The sequence below is a fragment of the Dasypus novemcinctus genome, chromosome 19, assembly GCF_030445035.2.
Source record: "Dasypus novemcinctus isolate mDasNov1 chromosome 19, mDasNov1.1.hap2, whole genome shotgun sequence".
Lineage (NCBI taxonomy): Eukaryota > Metazoa > Chordata > Mammalia > Cingulata > Dasypodidae > Dasypus > Dasypus novemcinctus.
In genome coordinates, this window is record NC_080691.1 from 18,480,606 (window position 1) to 18,503,916 (window position 23,311).

General features: G+C 37.9%; 1 protein-coding gene across 4 annotated transcripts in view; it reads right to left on the reverse strand.

Moving 5' to 3' along the window:
* The window catches only part of KNTC1 (kinetochore associated 1), a 93,861-nt gene that overhangs the window by 15,629 nt on the left and 54,921 nt on the right, over positions 1-23,311 (reverse strand). For all 4 annotated transcript variants that reach the window (XR_011646486.1, XM_058281316.2, XM_004455963.5 and 1 more), the window contains exons 41-53: positions 19,796-19,924; positions 19,007-19,123; positions 18,009-18,118; positions 15,215-15,422; positions 13,386-13,475; positions 12,349-12,520; positions 12,207-12,265; positions 11,850-12,066; positions 10,952-11,025; positions 10,494-10,704; positions 10,272-10,381; positions 6,739-6,785; positions 5,377-5,455 (exon numbers count right to left, since the gene is read on the reverse strand). Coding sequence is in view for 3 of the 4 variants with exons in the window: in XM_058281316.2 (XP_058137299.1) it covers positions 5,377-5,455; positions 6,739-6,785; positions 10,272-10,381; positions 10,494-10,704; positions 10,952-11,025; positions 11,850-12,066; positions 12,207-12,265; positions 12,349-12,520; positions 13,386-13,475; positions 15,215-15,422; positions 18,009-18,118; positions 19,007-19,123; positions 19,796-19,924 (1,623 nt within the window). In the remaining variant the exon portion in view is untranslated. The remainder of the gene's footprint in view (positions 1-5,376; positions 5,456-6,738; positions 6,786-10,271; positions 10,382-10,493; positions 10,705-10,951; positions 11,026-11,849; positions 12,067-12,206; positions 12,266-12,348; positions 12,521-13,385; positions 13,476-15,214; positions 15,423-18,008; positions 18,119-19,006; positions 19,124-19,795; positions 19,925-23,311) is intronic.

The window sequence follows — 23,311 nt, forward strand, 5'->3', positions numbered from 1 at the left end:
CTCCTGGTGAAGGCAAACTGGCCTGTGCAGAGAGCTGATGCAACAAGATGATGCAACAAAGATGGGACACAGAGGAAAGACAATGAGAGACACAACAAACCAGGAGCTTAGGTGGCTCAAGTGATTGAGTGCCCCTCTCCCAAGTTGGAAGGTCCCAGGATCAGCTCCCAGTGCCTCCTAAAGAGAAGACAAGAAGAGAAGACAAGCCGACACAGAAGAACGTGCAGCAAATGGACACAGAAAGCAGACAACGAGGGCAAGTGGCGGCGGTGGGAGGGCAATAAATAAATAAATAAGTCTTTAAAAATATATACATATAAGGGATGATTAAAAAAAAAAAAGGAGTATAAAGGGTTCCTGAGACTAAAAAGTTTGTGAACCACTGGTTTAGAAGCAGCCATAGATGCTACAGATAAACAACTGATACAGTAGACTCTGGAAAAGAGAAAAGCTCAGGGGCTAAGAGAGCAGAGGAGAACACCTAACCTAGTCTGGTTAATCAGGAAAAGCTTCTTAGAGGAAGTAAAGTGAAGCGTAAAGATAGTTCCAAGAAGATGGTTTTGGAGTAGGCAGGCAGGGCTCAGCTCTCTCACGAAAACCATGAAGAAAGGGCCAAAAGCTTCCATGGGAACTGTTTTGGGGATCAGGAAGCCAGCACATAGCTGTGCAACTCCCAAGAGGGCAAGGGACAGGGAGACAAAGAACCCAAAACAATGACCATGAGTACTAAACCCCCGCAGCAGCTGGGAAGGGCACCCATCCCCCATCCTCCAGACATGCAGACTGGATAAAGTCCTTGGCCCACAATAACTGACTGAGAGGAGAGCAGACATCTTCCTCCCTGGTAAAAGGGAGACTATAGTGGAGGGAGAAGAGTGATTTCTCTTCAGTTCATTTGGCCAACAGAGTCTGCTTTGAATCTCGGCTCTGGTCAGACCAGAAACATTGGCAAGAGGAGGTTGAAAGAAATACCTCTGGGGAAAAGTTCACCAATAAAGCACCATCTGCTGGCAAGCCAAGACGCTGCAAGGAGAAAAACTACTTTTAGATCTCTCTTAACCTGACCGCCTAGGAGAAAATGTGCCTCACTAGTGAATCCCTGGCCTAATTTTGATAACTTAAGCTGGGCAATTTTAAAGACTCAGAATAAGTTGAATAAAAAATCAAAGAAGATTCATGGGGAAAAAAAAACAACAACACTAAGCCAGAGAGAGAAACTGACCATCAGAGTAAATTCACCAACATATTCAGATGCCTAGATATCAGCAAAAAATTACAAGCCACACTAAGAAACAGGCATATATGACCAAGCCAAAGGAACAAACCCAATATCCTGATGACATGAAGGATTTAAGGTAAGTAATCAATGATAATCACACAAATCTCCTAAACCAATTCAAAGAATTAAAGGAAAATATGACTAAAAAAATAAAGGATATTAAGAAGACAGTGGGTGAGCATAAGGAACAATTTGAAAGCCTACAAAGAAAAGTAACAGAACTTATGGGAATGAAAGACACAATGGATGAGATTAAAAATACACTGTACCCCCTCTCAATCAGAAAAAGAGTAGGTATCACCACCCCTGAATCCTCAATATTGAGGAATGAACAAACATAAGAGAGGAAGTCTACTAAAGTAGACTTATTAGTATTCTAGCAATGGAAGAGCTTGTATCATTGCTATAAAGGCAGTAGCCACCAGAGGTTCTGAGGGGAGGGAGAGGGAAGAATAGGTATAACATGGAGCATTTTGAGGACATTGAAATTGTCCTGCATGACACTGCAAAGATAGTTACAGGCCATTGTACATCTTGTCAAAACCTATAAAACTGTGTGGTACAAAGTGTAAACTATAATGTAAACTATGAACCATGGTTAGTAGCAAGGCTTTAATACATGTTCATCAATTGTAACAAATGTACCACACTAATGAAAGATATTGTTAGTGGGGGAAAGTGGGGGAGGGGGAAGGGGTGGGGGTATATGGGAATTCCCCATATTTTTTATGTAACATTTACGTAATTTAAAGCTTCTTAAAAAATAAAAAAATGAAAATGAAAAATAAGTAAATTAAAATAAAATAAAGTACAAAAGAAGATTTCTAGCACAGCAGAAAACAAAGAACATTAGAACGAATATTAGAGATTTCTTAATAAACAGACAATGATGGGAAACGGACTTTGGCCCAGTGGTTAGGGCGTCCGTCTACCACATGGGAGGTCCGCGGTTCAAGCCCCGGGCCTCCTTGACCCGTGTGGAGCTGGCCCATGCGCAGTGCTGATGCGCGCAAGGAGTGCCCTGCCACACAGGGGTGTCCCCCGCGTAGGGGAGCCCCACGCGCAAGGAGTGCACCCATAAGGAGAGCCGCCCAGCGCGAAGGAGGGAGCAGCCTGCCGAGGAATGGCGCCGCCCACACTTCCCGTGCCGCTGACGACAACAGAAGCGGACAAAGAAACAAGACGCAGCAAAAAGACACAGAAAACAGACAACCGGGGGAGGGGAGGGGAATTAAATAAATAAAAATAAATCTTTAAAAAAAAAAAAAAAAAAAAAAAAACAGACAATGATGTCTAAAAAAAATACAACAGAGGTACGAAATGGCAGATTTGTATTGATCAAAGACAGAATTAGTGATATCGAGGACAAAGCATCTGATCTTGAAAAAATAGAACAGAAAGAGACAATAATGCAAAAAGTGGAACAGGGTTTCAGGGAATTGAATGACAACATGAAACACACAAACACGTGTTACTGGTATCCCAAAAGAGGAAAAGAATAGAAAAGGAGCAGAAAGAATCTTTGAGGAAATGCCTGAAAACTTCCCAACCCTTATGAAAGACATGATATCAATATACAGGAAGGACAATGCAACCCAAACATAATAAATCCAAAGGAACCTACTCCAAGACACCTACTATTCTACTATTCAGAATGACAAACATCAGAGATAAAAAGAGGATTCTGAAAGCAGCAATCACATACAAAGGAACCCCAATAAAATTAAGTGCTGACCTCTCATCAGAAACCATGGAGGCGAAAGAAGATAGTGGTATGATGTATTTAAAGTACTGAAAGACAAAAACTGCCAGCCAAGAATTCTGTATATGGCAACACTGTCCTTTAAAACTGAGGGTGAGTTTAAAAGTTTTCACAAACAAAAATTGAGAGAGTATTACCAAAGGACCAGAATTAAAAGACATACTAAAGGGAGTGCTATAACCAGTAAGGAAAAAGCAAGGGCAAGAGACTTGGAGAAGAGGGTGGAAATGAAGATTATTAGGAAGGGTAAATTAAACGGTAAAAAAAATAGACAATAGTAAGATATGACAATGGAAAGCTAAAGGATAAAATGGATGAAGTAAGTAATGTCTTTATAATAGCATTGAATGATAATGGCTTGAACTCCCAAAGAAAAAGACTAATAGAATGGATAAAAAAATATTTGCCATCTATATGCTGTCTACAAGAGACTCAGCTCAGATGTAAGGACACAACTAGACTGAAAGTGAAAGGTTGGAAAAACATATTCTGTGCAAAGAGAAACCAAAAAAAACGTAGTGTAGTGATACTAATATTGGACAAATTAAGATTTTAAATGCAAAACTGGGGAAGTGGATTTTTTCAGGCAATTGGGCTCCTCTCTACCATATAGGAAGTCCAGGGTTCAATTTCTGGGACCTCCTGGTGAAGGCAAGCTGGTCCACACAGAGTGTTGGTCCATGCAGAAAGCTGGTGCAGCAAGATGATGCAACAGAAAGAGACACAGAGGAGACACAATAAGAGATGCAGCAGACCAGGGAGCTAAGGTGGTGCAAGAGACTGAGTATCTCTCTCCCACTCTGAAAGATGATAGGATCAGTTCCCAGTGCTGCCTAAAGAGAAGACAAGCAGACACAGAGGAACATTCAGCGAATGGACATAGAAAGCAGATAATGAGCACAAAAAACAAAGCGGAGGTGGGGGAAATAAATAAATAAATCTTAAAAAAAACACCAAAACTGTTATAAGGGATGAGGAACGTCATTACATATTAATAAAAGGGGCAATTCACCAAGAAGAAATAACTATAATACTATGCACCTAACTTGGGTGTCCCAAGATACATGAGAAACACACACACAAAACTGAAGGCAGAAATAGATGTCTCTACAATGATAGTTGGGAGACGTCAATGTATCACTCTCAGCATTGAATAGAACATCTGGACAGAGGATAAATTAAGAAACAGAGGGAAGCAGATGTGGCTCAACAGACAGAGCGTCCGCCTACCATATAGAATGTCCAAGGGTTTGATACCCAAGGCCTCCTGGCTTGTGTGGTGACCTGGCACAGTGCTGCTGCATGCAAGGAGTGCCAACCCATGCAGGGATGTCCCTGTGTAAGGGTGCCTCCCACACAAGGAGTGGCCCCTGCTCAAGGAGAGCTGCCCCACGCGGAACCACAGCCCGCCGAGGAGTAGTGCCACACACACAGAGAGCTCATGCAGCAAGATGACGCAACAAAAAAGAGACACAGCTCCCTGGTGCTGCCTGATGAGAATACAAGTGGACACAGAAGAACACACAGTGAAGGGACATAGAGAGCAGACAACTGGGCCGGGGGAGGGGGGGGGGGAGAGAAAGAAATAAATCTTTAAAAAAAGAAAAGAAACAGAGAACCTGAATAATACGATAAATGAGCTAGACCTAACAGACACTTATAGAGCATTATATCCTAAAACAGCAGGCTATGCATTCTTTTCAAGAAGAAATCTTTCCCAATATGGTAAAGTACATATCTGAAAAACCTATAACTAGCACAGTACTCAACTGTGAAAGACTGAAAGCTTCCAAGTTGAGATCAAGAACAAAAAGAAGGGTAATTGTTAATTACCTGGGAGGAAAAGGGAGGGAATAAGGGAGATGAGGATTCTAGGAAATGCAAATAATACATGCACAAGCCTGAAGGCCAGATAGGTTGTGTTGCTTTTAGGAGAAATGGGAAGTTTGGTCTAGCTGCAGTTTAATCCTAGGCCTAGAGAATGAAGCCAGATTACACTGGGCCTTGAGATCACGGTTGAGACTTTTCTCGTGGCCAGGCACCCTGGTATTAAAAATGCTGACTGATCAGGAAGTTAGTAACTGTGACTGCAGATAACATGTGGGGGCTGTGCTAGGCAGGTGATTCAGTTTGCAAAGCAGGATGTTACAGAGGCTAGCATTAAATGGAGCAGGGCACATTATAATCCTTTTTTTATAAAGTTTAAGATATACTTTGAATAAGCACGTAAGTGAGCATTATCCTATCTTTACCATCTGTTAATGAAATCAAGCATAGCAAATACACAGGAAAAAACGAGATGCAAATGAGTTTTGACTATATCTCTAGAACTTACAGATGTAGCTGATGTTGCAAAGACAAACAGCATCCTTGAACTGTAATCAATTGGACGAGAAAGAAGGAGATATAGGACTCTGGAAAAAAATTTTAATTACATTTACATTTAATTTATTGATAGATTAGTAAAACAATAGACCTATTTTATTGTCCATAGAAAAATTCACCAGACATCCCAAATGTAGGCCTGAAAGATTAAGGGTCAATGATATTTTTACTTTCTCCTTTAAAGGATGCTTAATCTTTTCTGGAGTTCCCTCATAGCTAAAGACAGTAAATACAATAAATGCTGGGCCTCAGTCTTCTAGTCTATAAAACGGCTAGTCCATCTCTATTTAAAATTCTCCCAATTCAGGAAATTAATGCAAACCACAGCTATAAAATACATTGAAACACTGCACATGGGAAAAGCTGTGTTTTAGTACACAGGAGCACATTGTTAGTGACATATTTCAACACATTTCAACTTCTAGACTCAGGACTGGCTGGCCCCTCCCAGAGAAGTACAAAATGGATCAGGTATCCTGGGAGGATTAGTGAAGCTTTCAGGGAGAAAAGGCCGGAAATTACAAACTTTTGCATGAAGCTCCCTTTTGGGATTTCATTCTTGGGATCTTTTATTTCCTTTTGAAATGTGTCTAAAACTTTCTATGGGTTACTATGGTTAGATACTCCAGGAATTACCTCATAAGGTAATTAAAAGATTAAGCAAGGACCACACGGGGGTACAGGGGAAAGCAGGGCATGGAGTGAGTGGCTAGGCCAGCTCTGCTTTAAACCAGGAGAAAGTGCATTTTTCCACGCCTTTTCTCACGATCAGATCTCCAGGACCAAGCGAGGGTGTAGGGCCTCACAGGCCACTTGACCTACTTTCGGTCTAGGCCAGGAATGGCAAAAAGCTGGCATGCATACCACCACACCCTCTCCTGTGCCTATGCCAAGCATCATTAAAGAATTACCACATTCTTTCTGATTTGGCCCCAGATAGAGGCTTCTCAACAGAGGAAGCCATGACCAATCATCATAGTCTTAGAAGGGCAGGAGGAATCCTCAACCATCCCAGTTCACCATGGTGAGAAATCATACAGGGGCCTGAGCCCAAAGTCCTACCTAATAAAAGCATTTTTCCTTTGCCTGAGGTGTCCTCTCTGCTAAATGTGCCCTAGGAGCCCTCAACATCAGTAGGAGGATTCAGAAATTCTGGCTCTTGGTTATTTTTCCCACTGGCGAATTCTTCTCAGAGAGCCTGACCCAGCTTATAGCAAGAAGGTTTTTTAAAGATCAACTGACAAATTTATTGATAAGATTCCTACTGGGCATAAAGATACATAGGCGAATGTAAGTAAAGGAAAAGGAGTACCTTCGTAGAGCTTCATCTTCTTGCAGTTCAAATAATTCTGAAGGTTTCTTTGAAAAGTGAAAAAAAAAAAAGATAAAAACTGATTTACAAGGTGATGAAATTCTATTAGATGAAAAAAACATTATTTTAAAATTATATTTATACAGAAGAAATAACAATGTAATTAATTATATTATGAAAAGATTCTTTGCTTAAGACATGGATTACTAACATTCATTCACTCAACAAATATTTATTGAGCACTTACTCATGTGCTCAATTCAAGGCACATGGGATATCTGAGTAACCAAAACAAATATCCCTGTCCTCATGGAGCTTACATTTGTTAAATAATTTTTAAAGGAAAAAGATACCATGAATTATAAATGAGTCACTCATTAATTCAATACATATTTATTGAGACTTACAAAGCACTGTGCTAAGTGCTATGTAATAAACTCAGCTCCTGACTATAGTACTTCAAATTTTTTTAGATTTTAAAAATTTACTTATTTATTTATCTCCCCTCCCCCACCCCCAACCCAGTTGTCTGTTCTCTGTGTCTATTTGCTGTGTCTTCTTTGTCCGCTTCTGTTGTTGTCAGCGGCACGGGAATCTGTGTTTCTTTTTGTTGTGTCATTTTGCTGTGTCAGCTCTCCATGTACGCGGTGCCATTCCTGGGCAGGCTGCACTTTCTTTCACGCTGGGTGGCTCTCCTTACAGGGTGCACTCCTTGCGCGTGGGGCTCCCCTACATGGGGGACACCACTGCGTGGCACGGCACTCCTTGTGCGCATCAGCACTGGGCGTGGGCCAGCTCCACACAGGTCAAGTTGGCCCGGGGTTTGAACTGCGGACCTCCCATGTGGTAGGCAGACGCCCTAACCACTGGGCCAAGTCCGCCACCAGACTTCAAATTTATGTGTATGTTAAAACCTTTACAAAGGCTGGTTTCCAAGGGTCAACACATATTCTGTACGTGTGGCCTAAATATGCTTCTATTCCCCTGCTCTTGGTAAAATACTTTAAAAATACTTGTTGAATGGCATGCCAAATGACATAAGAACTACTAATTAACAACTTAAAATAATGTTAGTCATACTATTTCTTTAAAAACAGATTTTTTTCAAGGGTATCTGTCTAGGTGAATATAGAAATTATATAATCTAGCTATTAAGTTCTGCCTGAAAATTCAAAAGAAAAGGTGCAGAATATTTAGGATATGGATTGCTGAATCCTATCATGAGTTTTAGATGTTAAAAAAAATCACATTATGTGCCTCTTGGTGTGATATATTGAAAAGAACACATCACCTATATAGTATTCTTGCCAAAATTAAAAATCTGAATCTGATCACAGGAAATACTGGCAAACCCAAAAGGAGACATTTTATAAACCAACTGGCCTATGCCTTTTTTTCTTTTTTTTTTCAGCCTATGCCTTTTAAAAACATCAGTGTCCCTTCATAGTTAAAACAGAGTCAAATAAGAATCGTTAATAGATGCTAAATTGGGGTGGGAGGGGAGTTCGAACAGGAATAGGATAGGTATATCATTTCAAAATATCTCCCCTATTAATTAGAAAAGGAAAAATAATAACTACATTGTAGAGAAACAGACAACACCCTAACCAAGTTATTTAAATTAACATTGCCTATCAGGGGTAAATGGACACCATGGGCCTCCAATACTCATATCCTGAGAAAGACTCAGTATTGTAATATTCTAGTCAAAAATGCATAATTTGAATCTTATGAAGAAACACTAGAAAACCCAAATCAAAAGGCAGTTTTTAAAATTAACTGGTGTACTCTTTGAAATGGAGGTGCCATGAAAGACAAGGAAAAGCCAAGAAATCTCTTCTAGATTTTAAGAGATTAAAGGGGGAAGTGGATTTGGCTCAACTGAAAAGAGCATCCGCCTACCATATGGGAAGTCCAGGGTTCAAACCCAGGGCCTCCTGATGCATGTGGTGTTTAGTCCACGCGCAGTGCTGATGTGCACAAGAAGTGCCGCGCCACGCAGGGGTGTCCCCCGTGTAGGGGAACCCCATGTGCAAAGAGTGAGGCCCATAGCACCCTGTGCTAAAAAAGTGCAGCCTGCCCAGGAGTGGTGATGCACACACAGAGAGCTGATGCAGCAAGATGACACAACAAAAAGACACACAGATTCTCGGTGCCGCTGACAAGAATACAAGCAGACACAGAGGAACACACACTGAATGGACACAGAGAGAAGACTACTGGGCGGGGGGCAAGGGAAGAGAAAGTAATAAAAAGCAATTCTTTAAAAAAGACATTAAAGGCTTGCCAAATAAATGCAATTCATAATCCTGGGCTAGATCCTGGATGCAGGTGGAAAAAAATTACCATAAACAACATTACTGGGGCAATTGGTTAGGCTGTAATTGGTTAAACTGTAAACACTAGTAATATTGTTACCAGTATTAAATTTCTTGATTTTACTCATTTTCTGTGGTTTAAGTAAGAGAAAATCCTTGTTCTTAAGAAATAAACACTTAAATATTAAGGAGTAGCGGAGTGGATGTAGCTTAGTGGTTGAGCACCTGCCTCACATGTATGAGGTTCCAGGCTCATTCCCCAGTACCTCCTGATAAACAAACAAATAAATAAATAATTTTAAAATGTAAACAAAAGAGACAAAGATCTTTAAATTATATATATTAAGGAGTAAAGGGGCATGATGCATGCAATTTACTGTCAAATGGTTCAGAAAAAGTACAATGAATATACATATTAGAATGATAAAGGAAATAACACTGGTGAATCTGGGTGAAGGTACATAGGAGTTCATTTATACAATCTTTGCAACTTTTCTCTAAGCTTAATATTATTCCAAAATAAAAAGTCAATCACATAAATCTGAGTCTAAGAACAGGTCACTTCTTTTATACAAGAATACATCTGGAGGGGAAACGGACTTGGCCCAGTGGTTAGGGCATCCGTCTACCACATGGGAGGTCCGCGGTTCAAACCCCGGGCCTCCTTGACCCGTGTGGAGCTGGCCCATGCACAGTGCTGATGCGTGCAAGGAGTGCCGCGCCACGCAGGGGTGTCCCCCGCGTAGGGGAGCCCCACGCGCAAGGAGTGCACCCCGTAAGGAGAGCCGCCCAGCGCGAAAGAAAGTGCAGCCTGCCCAGGAATGGCGCTGCCCACACTTCCCGTGCGGCTGACGACAACAGAAGCGGACAAAGAAACAATACGCAGCAAATAGACAGAGAACAGACAACCGGGGGAGGGGGGGGAATTAAATAAATAAAATAAATAAATCTTTAAAAAAAAAAAAAGAAGAATACATCTGGAATTAATGGAAATGTAAAATAGCTGCAAAGCAACATTTAAACAAAAAGAAAAAAGTAAACAACCTCACTAAAATTCACTGGATAACAGAAGGTATTAAAATGAACAACGGTTCCTTCTTTTAAGATTCTGTGATCCTAAATAAAAGGCTGCATCATTGAAGGACAAATATTTGACCCTTGAGAAAAGGTTATCAACACACAGTTTCAATCTGATCTTAGGCAGGGAGAACTTACTTCACCATGTTTTGTTGTAGGGCACAGCCATTTTTCTAACAACATGTCCCAGACTTTTTCCAAATTAATTTCATTGACTTCAGCTATTTCTTTAGCTGCTGTGTGAATATCTAAGAGAGTCAAGATAAGGAATTAAAAAAAGAACTGAAGTGTTCAATATAAGATATCTAGGAGTCAAAATGATATTTCCCATTAGACAAAAGAAAAAGAGCTTTTCCTCACCGGGATAATCTTTGCCAGATGAATTCTGACTTCTTTGATTAATGCTGGGATGTTCATACAGACTGACAATAAGATGCGCTGGTTTTCCTATCACTCTTAAATATTCTTCTGTGTTCAATTTGTGGGCTATCAGTACGGCTTCTGTGCCTGACCGCCGGTATTGGATATGAAGTTTCTTCAACAAAGCCTCAGCTTTTTCACGTGTTTCATCCTTTTAAAAAACATTCCAAGCAGAAAGAAAACCTCATTTTTCAAATCTTAGTTGAGGATGAGTCCATCTTTATCAACCAAAGTGCCTCCCTGCCTCTTAGTTATATCCCTAAGCATCTTCACAAAGCTCAGTCTTCTCTCTCTGTGTCAGGCCTATCACCAGGGTAGGATGAGAAAGTAAGTTAAGAAAGTAGAATTTTAATTAAAAGCCAGAAAGAGGAGCCCTCAATCTAATAATTCACACACACCTGAGGTGGAATATTCTCTAGCCATCTCTCAGCTAAATAAAGGCAGAATTTCAAACTAGACATCTTGAAGGAACCTAAAAAATAAATAAATAAAAGATTTAGAAGCAAATCTTAATCCTTTCAAGATAATGTATTTTAGTCAAGTTAACCTAATTAGCAAGATTAAAAAAATAATTAAAATGCATGCACATAGTAAAAAATAATTTAAATAGTACAGAAGGATGTAAAATAGAAAGTAAAAGTCTACCATAGTAGCCCCCTCCTCAGCCTTCATTCCTATTTCCTAGATTTATATTTTCCTTCCTAGAGTTTTACTGTGTGTATGCATGTATGTACACAACATGTGTGTGCACTTTAACCCAAATGGGATCCTATATATACGGTGTATAACTTATTGCTCCCACTTAATAGATATCTTCAATATCTTTCCAAATCAGCTAATGGTTATTCCACATTTTGAATATGCCCTATTTCTTAAAACCAGTTTCTGACTAATGAACATATTTTTCAACAGTTGTTTTCAACTTTTTTTTGTTAAAACCAAAAATAGGCCAGTAAATGCCTATGTTTGTGTACTTATTTATGTGAGATTATCTAAGGACTCATTATTAAAATTGCAATGATTGGATACTGGATAATATGCATTAATTTGTATTTCTACCCAAGTGTTCAAGAGGGCCTGTACACTGCTCCCTGACCAAACAGCAATGAGACTTGCTCACTTCACTTGAGGCTTTGAAACCTTCAGCAAAGTCAAGTAAACAAAGAGGGCAAATATATTTTTAAAGAATTGTACTGTTTCTCCTTAAAGATAGGAAAGAGTACATGTTTTTACAATTTCAAAAAGCAAAACAAAACAGAAAACCATTTTAAGTTCAATTAGAGGAAGAATCCATACCTTCTGGAATATCCTGGGCAAGACTGATGGCAATAGCTACAGCCCATTCGGGGTTAACTATAGATAACAAGTAGGATTCGATGGTTTGAGTGATCTTAGTTATTTCCTTACTAATCAGAGTTGAAGATTTAGCTTGTGTTAATTTCAGTAGCTTTGGCTTCAGTTTTTTTTCAAAAACATGTTTGGCTGTAGACACATACAGAGTGTCCAAAGAAAACTTCAAAAGAAAAGAAATGTTAAAGCTGATTTATATTTCACCATTACAGGTTAGACATGAAAGCAGCATAAAATGCTTCTAAATAGGGTCAGAATTAATAATAGGATAAAGATACACCTTACAAACTTTTAACATATTACCTTCATTAATTTAGAAATTAAGAGTAATGTTGAGAAGGATTCTTCACTGAGTTCTGTAGCTACAAAGGAAACAGGAGAGTATGATTTGCTTAAAGAAAAAATGCTGACTATTTACTAAAGTACATAAAGTTAATAAACATACAGATAATTTTCCAGAAGTTCTGAGCTGTGCCAAAGAATATTAAGTGAAAAGGCAGTCTCGTTTGGGCAGCAGATGGCAAAGTTATTACATGCTCCAACATATACTGATACTCTAGGTCCACTGGAGGAGAAATTCTTCTGTATGACTTCAAATGTTTCAGAAGACTCAATGCCTATATTAAAATAAAAAACATTTTTCTGTGAGATTAACCCATAATATAACTCTTTGAAAATTTTCCAGCTCTGCACTATCATAGGTTTCCATTCCTTAGACAGTCTCATTTCCATAAAGATGGTCAAAACCTTTTCTGATTTTCCCTTTAATGTTATTCTTTCAAAATAACTTATGTGACCATTAAAGAAACCATACTAGGAGCAATCTATTGCATCCTGTTGTTGGTGAGATGTCTTTTAAAAATAAAGTTTGAAAGTTCTTATGCTCAAACTATTTGAGTATTTCATTTTAAATATATAGAAGATTTAAAATATTCCTTACTTCTCTTTGGTTTATGTTTTATATTTTGGGGGCTTGTCTAATCTTTTGACTCAACCCATTTTTTTTTCATTTTTAAAATGCAATTTTTAAATAAAAAGATAAAAGCTACTACGACCAAAATTCAGAAAAGACTATGAAGTTACTAAAAGTACTGAGATAGAACTGACCTACCCATTAACATTAACATTAGAAGTTGAATCCAACTCAACTCCCCACCTATTTCTTTTTTTGCCAGATGACAAATAATTTTTCCTTAATTTCTGTGAATTGGTCTTCTAATGACTTCATACTTTCGGACAGTAGGTATAACTCACATTGATACAGCATAAACAGGATTACCAGGTAAGATAGACAATGAATGGCATGAAAACTCTTTTTACTTCTGCATTCCTTTTAAAGAAAAGGGATCTGGAATAACGTGGAGCATTTAAATAGAGTTCAAAGGAGAGTCTAGAAAGACCCTGGCTAACTGTCATTTTTGTTTATAATTCAAATAAAAGCATAAAGATGATTTTTAAAAATCTTTGCTAGATTTGTTATACCTGATTAATATTAATATTGGTTATTTTTTCATCGGCTCTTTCTATAACTTTCAGGACAACTTCAATCATTTCATAGTCATAGGGATCCAACTGTGTAAAAACAAAAATATATAAAAATTTAAGACATTTTCATACTTGTAGATGGTTTTATTTAGTTATAGTCATTAGTACAGATTACATATATAAAATCTCAATGCACTACAATATTAAATTAGATTAATATTTCCTTTTAAAGTGAACTAAAATATCTGACCTACAAAATTAGCTGTATCAGGATAAACATGCATGCTTAAGAATGCCTGAAAGCATATTTTTTAAAAAAGCTGGGAAGCCAATGCAGCTTGAGTGGTTGAGAGCCTGCTTCCCATGTACGAGATTCCAGGTGATCCCCAGTACCTCCCGAAGGAAAAAAAAAAAGCTGCACAGGGCAGTATTGTTTTAATAAAGAAAAGATACTCTTAGGGTACTAAAATCCTAGAATGAATAAACATATTATAAATTTAATAATATAATAAGGTTTTAAAATTAAAATTCCATTTCTTCCATTTGTAATGGAAAAATTGGAAAAGGAAAAGTGACATTTTCTTAGAAATGGCATAGCTAAAAACGTGGGCTGTCAAGCAAAAATTTCTCAAAGGATTCCATTCTATCTCTAACCATATACTATAATGCAAGAATTAATTGGCAGCATCTATACTTATAAAAAGCCAAGAAGTATTTCCTTTGTTCATTATTTCTGCCCACATCACTTTTTTCCATTTTTTATGCCTACTAGAGTCACATGAATGACATTCAACAAAGTGGGAAGGTGGTCTATAGTATGCAGAAATTTTGAGCAAATTTATATAATTTTGCTGCATTACAGTGAAAATAAAGAAATGAATTATTTCTTGTAGCCTTATAATCTCATTTCCATGTTCACCCACCAAGCTACCCTTTGTTCTATAAACTCCAATTCTCAATTCTCCTAACAACAAAAAAAGACAAGAGGGGAGCGGGTGTAGCACAGTGGTTAGCATCTGTTTTCCATGTACGAGGTTCTAGGTTCAATCCCTAGTACATCATTTAAAAAAATGAAAAAATATGTACAAAGATTTTAACAATTTATAATAATGAAATTTATAAACAACTTAAATGTCCATCCATAAAGGGTTTGTTAAGTACAGTATGTTTGAGCCATATAGTGTAATTATAAAAATGTTCCTTTCAAAAGTGAGATAGATGCACATGTATTGACACTCACATATGTTAAGTGAAAAATGAAGGTAACAGATGGCTTGTTTACTCTAGGATATTCACCAAACTATTAACATTTTTATCTCTGGGGAGGATTATAGCAATATTTCATTTTTTGATTTATAGCTTTCTCTATAGCAGGGGTCCTTAACCTTTTTTGTTCCACGGACCCCTCTGTCAGTCAGGTGAAAACCACGACCCCTTACTAAGTCCACACTATACTGTGCATTATTTAATAAATATACCACAGCTGGATCAACACATCTCCACAAGAATAACGTTTTTTTTGAATTTCAATTCAAGCTTACAGACCACTGGTTAAGAAGCCCTGCTATATAGTTTGGTATTTTGCAAAGAATATGTGCTATTTTTCAAAAATCTGAAAAATAGAGCTATTTTCATTTTTCAAAAAAGACAAGAGAATTGCTGCCTTTAACTGTATTAAAATATAGAAATCTAAAATTATTTAAAATTAAAAGTTTATAAAAGATATAGGACCTACATTTCCAATTTGTTATCATATGCCATCTACTAGTTAGGCAAGAAAGGGATGTTTGAAATGACTGAACACATTCATTTTACTCTTCATCTACCTTATGTAGTATTCCACTGAGACTGATGACCAAATCTTTCGTGCTAGTCAGTAAAGGAACCATTTCCACAGCTTTGGCCAGGAGTCTGGAATGCTGCTGCTTTGTAGACGGCGAGGTCGCGTCCCCCCGGGCTTGGCTGGTATTAGTGTTGTGTAGCAGCGTTTCAATGAATAGCTGAAGAGCTGCATCACAGTCCAACTGAAATGTGCTAAGAGCAGTGTCCAATTACAAACAAATCCCCCAAACGCATGCATTTGTCAAGTTCTCACAAAAACACTTAGGTACGTGCTCCCATCACTGAAATTTAATCCCCTGTCCAGTCTTATAATCAGAAAATATGCCTGTCATCAAAGCTAATTTTGCCTTATAAAAATCAGGTATTATTCTTGGTGGATATGTAAACCGGCACAATATTGGAGGGAAACATGTTATGAAAGCAAAAACATTTTATCCTTTGATATAGCAATTTCACAAAGTAGAAAAAGATATAAAAGTACATATAAGGATGTCCACTGTACCAACTGCATGTAATATTTAAAAATTGGAAACTCAACCATCCATCAATAAGGAACTAGTTAAATGTATCCATACAAAGGAAAATCACAGAGTCAACAAACATGAAGATCTTTATGTACTAACATTGAAAGACATATTGTTTCGTGAACAACACATGCTATAAATGATATGTAAAGTATCGTTTTGTTTTTGATAAGTTTTTTTTTTTAAAGGCACATTAGTATAAGCATAGGAAAAAAACATGAACAATACAGGCCAAACTCAACAGTGATTATACCTGAGGGTTGGGATTATATGGGACTTTGATGTTAACATATACCTTCTGAGTTAGAAAAAATAATAAAGATTTTAAAATTATACCACTAATGAAAGAAGTTGTTGATGTAGGAGGAGTGGGGGGTGTGGGGAGTGGGGTAAATGGGAACCTCTTATATTTTTTAATGTAACATTGTGTGATCTATGTATCTTAAAAAAATAATAATAAAAAGAATTAGATAGCAGATTAACACAGATAAAACAACTAAAATGCCTTCTTAGGCCCTACCAATACAACAGGAATAGTTTAAGCTTCTATACAGAAAACCTGAAATATAAAGAAAAACTTCAAATACAACCCATTTAAAAGCCATCCTCTGATATTCAAAGGTCATCTAAATGTATTCAGTAGGACTGCTAGAGGCCAGTGTCAAGTTATCAAATGACATGTAAGGAAAATGACTTGGAAATGAACATGGTATTATTACAGCTATTTAAATTTCAGGAAAGCATTCAGTAGTATAAAATAACATACATAAATCCTCAAGGACTCCAAATTAATAAAGAAGAGAGAGCACATCTCATTCTGGACTGCAGCAGTCCAAACTGAAGAATAGTATAGTTTTGTGATTTCAAAGTACAGTGTATGCTAGTGCTACTTAGAGCTACAAGCAGCCCAAAGCCCCTGACTTGCAGGTCATGGTGATTGCCAGTGTCATTTACTCCTCACCATCCACATGGAGAAAGGACCAGCTGCCTTCCTGGTGAAGAAAATGCATAGAACTATCTCATTACCAATAAAAAAGCCAGATTCTACTAATTTGTCACAAATTGGATGGGGGTTATAATGCCCTTAGCATTTAATTTTTACCTTGAGTAGGTCACCTGATATGGGTATGTTTTCTCATACATAAACTGGCCATTGCATGCTCCAAACTTTGCAAAAATTAAATGAAATGAAGGCTGTGAAAACACTTTGAAAACAATAATGCGCCCGCAAATTAGTACCAGTATTTATTAGAAAAGAAACATCTGACAATTATAAATCATTTATATTCCTAATCATCACAGTAAGCTGTGAGTATAAACAGCACATTTAGTCTTAGTTTTTAAATTTATTTATAAATTATTTTAAAAATTCCCCCTAAATATAACATTTCACTAATTTTTTTTTTTAAGATTTGTTTTTATTTTGTCTTCCCTTCCCCCCCCCCCCCCAAATTGTCTGCTCTCTGTGTCCATTCGCTGTGTGTTCTTCTGTGACTACTTTTATCCTTATCATCAGCACCGGGAATCTGTGTTTCTTTTTGTTGTGTCATCTTGTTGTGTCAGCTCTCCACGTGTTCGGCGCTGTTCTTAGGCAGGCTGCGCTTTCTTTCACACTGGGCGGCTTTCCTATAGGGCACACTCCTTGCGCGTGGGGCTCCCCTACGCGGGGGACACCCCTGTGTGGCACAGCACTCCTTGCGTACATCAGTACTGCGTGTGGGCCAGCTCCACACAGGTCAAGGAGGCCCGGGGTTTGAACCGCGGACCTCCCATGTGGTAGACGGACGCCGTATCCATTAGGCCAAGTCCTTCCCATTTTTCACTAATTTTTAGTTCAGGATTACCTTCCTCCTTAAATTGATCTGATTGAGAAGTTTAATCACCTAGAAGAATGATCTCAAGCATTCCCGATTATGGGTCAATCTGAGCTCCTGTTAATGAACAGAATTCCTGGAACTCACCCATACCTGTTGAATCAGAACTGCCAGGGCAGGGCCCAGATATATGTAATTTTATCTGACTGCCCTAAGTAATGCTTATAATCAGGCAAGTTTGGGAAACTTGAAACTGTAAAAAAATTTTTAAAGGTGATAAACTAAAAGAATTTATATGGCTTTGGATTTACTCAGTTTGGAGATGAGCAAAAGGAAAAAATCAGAGCTCTAACAGCTCACGTCATAATAATTTTTATTACTGTTCTCACTGTAAGGATTACCAGTTTGTTAAGCTAATAGCAAAAACATTAAAGAATTACCTGCAATATTCCAGAATGAGGCTTGTGTCCATATCTATATTCTCCACAAGAGCTTTAATGAGGTCTTTCTTTGTTAGAAAATGTTGCCTGAAAACTGGTTGAAAAGAAATCTAGACATAAAAAGAGCAAAACAAAAAACTCACTAAACTGAAAAGTAAAAGAAACATTTTCTATAGCCCCTCCAATTTTCATTTTCATCACACTATCCAACTCAACCATCATTCTGAGATTTCAGTCATATTTGGCTGTGGATCCAAAAATCCTTATGAGCCACCCATAAGCATTGCCTCTTCATCTATAAAGTTGTTAGTGATAGACATCAGTCCCATTACTGCATAAAGAATTAGGTTTCAAAACATATACCATTTCTGCAATGGTAACATTCCCAATAAGTCAACAGTTTGCAAATAAAATGAAAGGTTTCATATATAAAAAGTACTACAAATATCAGAGGTGTTTTTTTCTTTCCAAAGTGAAAAATAAGGAACATTTACTTTTCCATGAGAGTTCTTAAAACTTGGACACCTGTACAAACATTTCAGTATTACCTTTAATCAAATAATAGCAGCAGGAAACAGAAGTATGGGGCTAAAGGCAAGGCCTGAAATATCATACATGCCAATCAATACCAGGTATATGTGAGAGGTGTGTCTATCATGAGAAAATTAAGTAGAAGTGTGAGGCCTCTTGTTATTTCCTTAAATATATAAAAGGGAAATGAGGCAAAAGGTCCTTAATTCTTTGAAGGCACCATATATGTACTTTTAATATAACTAAAAAGCATAGGGAGCTGGTATAGCTCAGGGGTTGAGTGCTGGCTTCCCTCATACAAGGTCCTGGGTTCAATTCCTGGGTCTGGTACCTCCAAAAAAAAAAAAAAAGTCAGTATATACACATCTTTTCCTCAGAAGTAAAAGAAAATGACATCTTTGTTTTAAAATTTCCAACTGGGTAATCAGTACAGATGAAACTTCATAGTAAGTACAAAGAATACTCACACCAAGTTTACCAAGACGAACACCCCACTGGGCATCAGTACTGAGTTCAGAGAACTTAAACTCCATTTCTACTTGCTGATAGAGACTGGCCAGCTGAGAGCCCACCAGAGATATGGCCTTAAAAAAATGAAATGGAATTAAAATACACTTGCAAGTAAAGTAAGTTCTTCTAACACCTTTTAGATGATACTCAATAATAAAGTCATAACCTTTCTTTGTGATAAATGTGTGGAATGCTAGATATTGCTTTGTTTGCTGTCATTTCTTCTTAAACATTTAGGTAATTCAGTTTTTCATATGATACCATAAATTTAGTCTGAGTTCTTTCATAAGAAAAGGCTAAATTTAGTTATCCTTCAGTCAAAAGTACTACAAAAAGCAAAATTTAAAACAACATCCAAGAGAAGTTTTCTACCTGTTAAACTTGTCCTACAACAAAGAACTGAGTCTGCGTCTAAGGTTTCAAACACTAGCGTGAGCACAAGAAGCCAGCGCCTATGACTGTATATGTATTTTAAGGAAGAAACAGTGTCAGTAATTTGCTGGGTTGAAAAGTGCCTACTTTCCGCAAACACTTTTCACCAGTATGTCGCTAGTCAAAGAAAAGCTGGTAGAAATCATGTGACTGAGCTAAACATTTTTCTGGAAAATCTTTAAGACCTAGTGGCAAAAACAACTTCATTTCTTCCCCTAAATCGTTTACACATCATATTCAAGAACAGAAGGAAACAAACAAACAAAGAAAAAGTGAAAACAAAAGAACTGAAGGTTTGCTCTCTTTGGTCATACCAATATTTTATCGTAATTCTGCCATGCCTTATCTACAAGCTTCCAGAGATTTTCAAACACTTCTTTTTGGGGTAAGAGAGTACAGTAACCAAATGCCAAGTCAAGATCCACCAGGCGACAATTGAATACCTGCAGGAATAAAAAGAAACAATTTCTTCCCTATCAAAATAGAATTAAGTACCTGAAGACTTGTCAGTAAATTTAATTACAGACACAATAAATGAACAAGTTTTTCATGAAATTTATTTACAGTACCATAGTTCCAAGTTGTTTATGAAATTTTAATGTCCTTTTTCACTACCTTAAATTTAAGGAAAGCAACTATAACAGATTCTACATGGCACAGAACCCTTACCTTCTTTTCTTCTTCTGTATGACTATTTCATCCCTTCTCTTCAAATCTCCAGCATCCCCTCCCCCTCCTCATTTTTACCACATCAAGAAATAAGCAATCAGAAGAGAGCAAACTTGTCCTCCCACCACAAATCTACCAGTCTACCTGTCTCTGAATTATTATTATTTTTGCCTCTGAATTTTATACAGATTCAGATTCTCTATGTTCTCTCCTAAAAATTCATTGGAAAGAAATCTAGAAATAAGAACAAAGCAAAACACCTCCTCAACTGTCCCTGACCACTTAAGGCCAATCCCTCCACACGTTGCTCCTGCAAAAGTTCCCCTGTCCCATTATCATTAATTCTTCCACTTCTCTGGTGGCTCTATACTATAATAGCTCCCATCTTAAAAAAAATCGTTGCTGTCCCATTATACCCTGTTTTTTGGTCCCCTTTAAAGCAAACTACGGTTAAAAGATTCTTCTCTTGCAATGCTTTCTTGGGTCCAGTTCAAATAGGCTTTTACTTCCACCACTGCACTGAAACTGTTCTTGCAAAGGTCATGAATGACCTCCATGGCCAAACTCAATGGCAATTCAGTCTTCCCTTGACTTATTGCTTTGGTATACCCCAAAATCAACTCCAAGCAGGATAAACCCAAATACCCAAATAGACCCACACTGGGCCATATTACAATCAAACTGTCAAAGGCCAAAGATAAAGAGGGAATTCTAAGAGCTACAAGACAGGAGCAATACAAGGGAGTCTCAATAAGATTAAGTGTCAATTTCTCACCAGAAACCATGGAGGCAAGAAGGCACTGGGGGGAAGTGGATTTGGACCAATGGATAGGGCATCCACCTACCACATGGGAGGTCCAAGGTTCAAACCCAGGGCCTCCTGACCCATGTACAGTGCTGATGCACGCAAGGAGTGCATCCCATAAGGGGAGCAACCCAGCGTGAAAAAAGTGCAGCCTGCCCAGGAATGGCACCGCACACATGGAGAACTGAAGCAGCAAGATGACACAACAAAAAGAGACACAGATTCTGGGTGCCGCTGACAAGAATACAAGCGGACACAGAAGAACACACAGTGAATGGACACAGAGAGCAGACAACTGGGGCGGTGGGGAGCAGGAAAGGGAAGAGAAATTTTAAAAAAAATCTTAAAAAAAAAGAAGGCATCGGGAAGACGAAGTTAAAGAGCTGATAGCAACCAAGAATTCTTTGTCTAGCTTTGAAAAACAAGGGGTGGAGGAGCAGGTGTAGCTCAGTGGGTGAGCATCTGTTTCCCATGTATGAGATGCCAGGTCTAATACCGGGAACCTCCTAAAAAAAAGGGGAAGGATTAAAACATTCCTAGATAAACAAAAGTTAAGGAGGTTAACTTGACCAGCTCTACAAAAAAAAAAAAAAGCCAGAGGGAGGTCCACAGGTTGAAAATACACTAGAAAATTGACTGAAGCCACATGAACAAAGAAAGCCCTCTAGTAAAGATAACAAAATGAGTAAATATAAATATCAGCACTACAGTATCTTTGATTTGTAAATCCACTTTTAACTTCTTACAGGATCTAAAAAGCAAACACATAAAATATAATGACAAATCAATGGTTTTGGAATCAATGCATAAATATGTCACTTGTGAAAAGAACTACATAAAGGTATTTGTGACAGTTTGAGATTATTTACAAGAAAGATTAGGTTTGTAAACTAATCTATTCCTCTAGGAGTCATATCCTGTGATTGTATTAAATTCAGTTGAGGAGCCTTTAAGATTACTTGATAAAATCAATTTAGAGCTTTTGATTGGGCTATATCAGTAAGGTGTAACTCAGGGTTTCTGCCCTCTTGCTGGGTCTAATATAAAAGGAAACAGAGAAAGACTGACTGACAAAGACACATAGGAAGAGAGAGAGAGCTCTGTCATTTTTGATCCTGGGGCCTAGGGAGAGATGAGCCTTTAGCCTGATAGTTTGCAGCGGACCTTGGGAAGAGACCAGAATAGCTGAGACTGATATAAGAAGTCCTGAAAAGAAATGAGCCCTATGCCAGGAGAGAAAGGAAGCCCTGAGAGACAAGCCCTATGCCAGTCTACAACTGAGATTGGGAAGAAGCTTGGCCCTTGTAACCTCAGAGGAAGAGGAAGCCCAGAGGGGAAAGCTGAAACTTGGCAGAGATCAATGCCATCTTGCTTCAACACATGGCAGCTGACTTTGGTGAAAAAGTACTTCTTATGGTACCTTAAATTGGACTTTCCACAGCTTGGGACTGTAAGCTTTTACCTCAAATAAATATCCTTTTAAAAACCCAACAGATTATTGGTACTTGGCATTGGCACCCTTTGGAAGACTGATATGGTATTCAAGTTTGCTATTGAAATTAAGTTGTTATAATTGCAAATGAGATTGTTACAGACTTAGGGTGTTATGTTTAAGCCCCATGGTAACCAAAAGAAAGTATAAGAATATCCAAGCTCATAGAGACAGTAGAGTACAGGTTAAGGGGGGGTAGGCGAGACAACAACAAAGAGGAATTATTGCAAAATAGACATTAGGGTTTTTATTTGGGGCAAAGGCTAAATTTTACTATTAGGTGGTAGTAGGGTATGGCAATGTTGTGAATGTGATTAATTCCACTGAAAGGTGTTTTTGGGAGGGGTTGGGATGAGAAGATTTATATTTATGTTTCCACATTTTAAAAAACAACTAAAGAGATGACATTTAAATGCAATACATGATACTTGATGGGATATAAGAATGGAGAAGAAAAGGTTCAAAAGGACATTAGAAACAATTAGAATATAGAATGTAAGCTTTATACCAATGTTAAATTTCTGGGATTTTGGTAACTGCACTTAAGGTGATTATATAAGTAAATACCTTTATTCATAAGAAATGTATTTGGAAGGATTATGATGTGTGCAACCTGCTCTCAAATGTTCAGAAAATATAGATAGACAGACAAACAGATGGTAGATAGATACATCTATTTACCATCTGGTGGATCTGGGTGTCTGGGGTGTTGTGAGTGGGGAGGTATGTTGGAGTCCTCTGTATGGGGGTCTGTATTATTTTCACAGCTGTCCCCTAAGTTTTAAATTATTTCAAAGTAAAAAGTGAAAGGAAAAAAAAAAACCCTATCCAACCCATTTGTACATCCCTCTCTGTTAACACTCA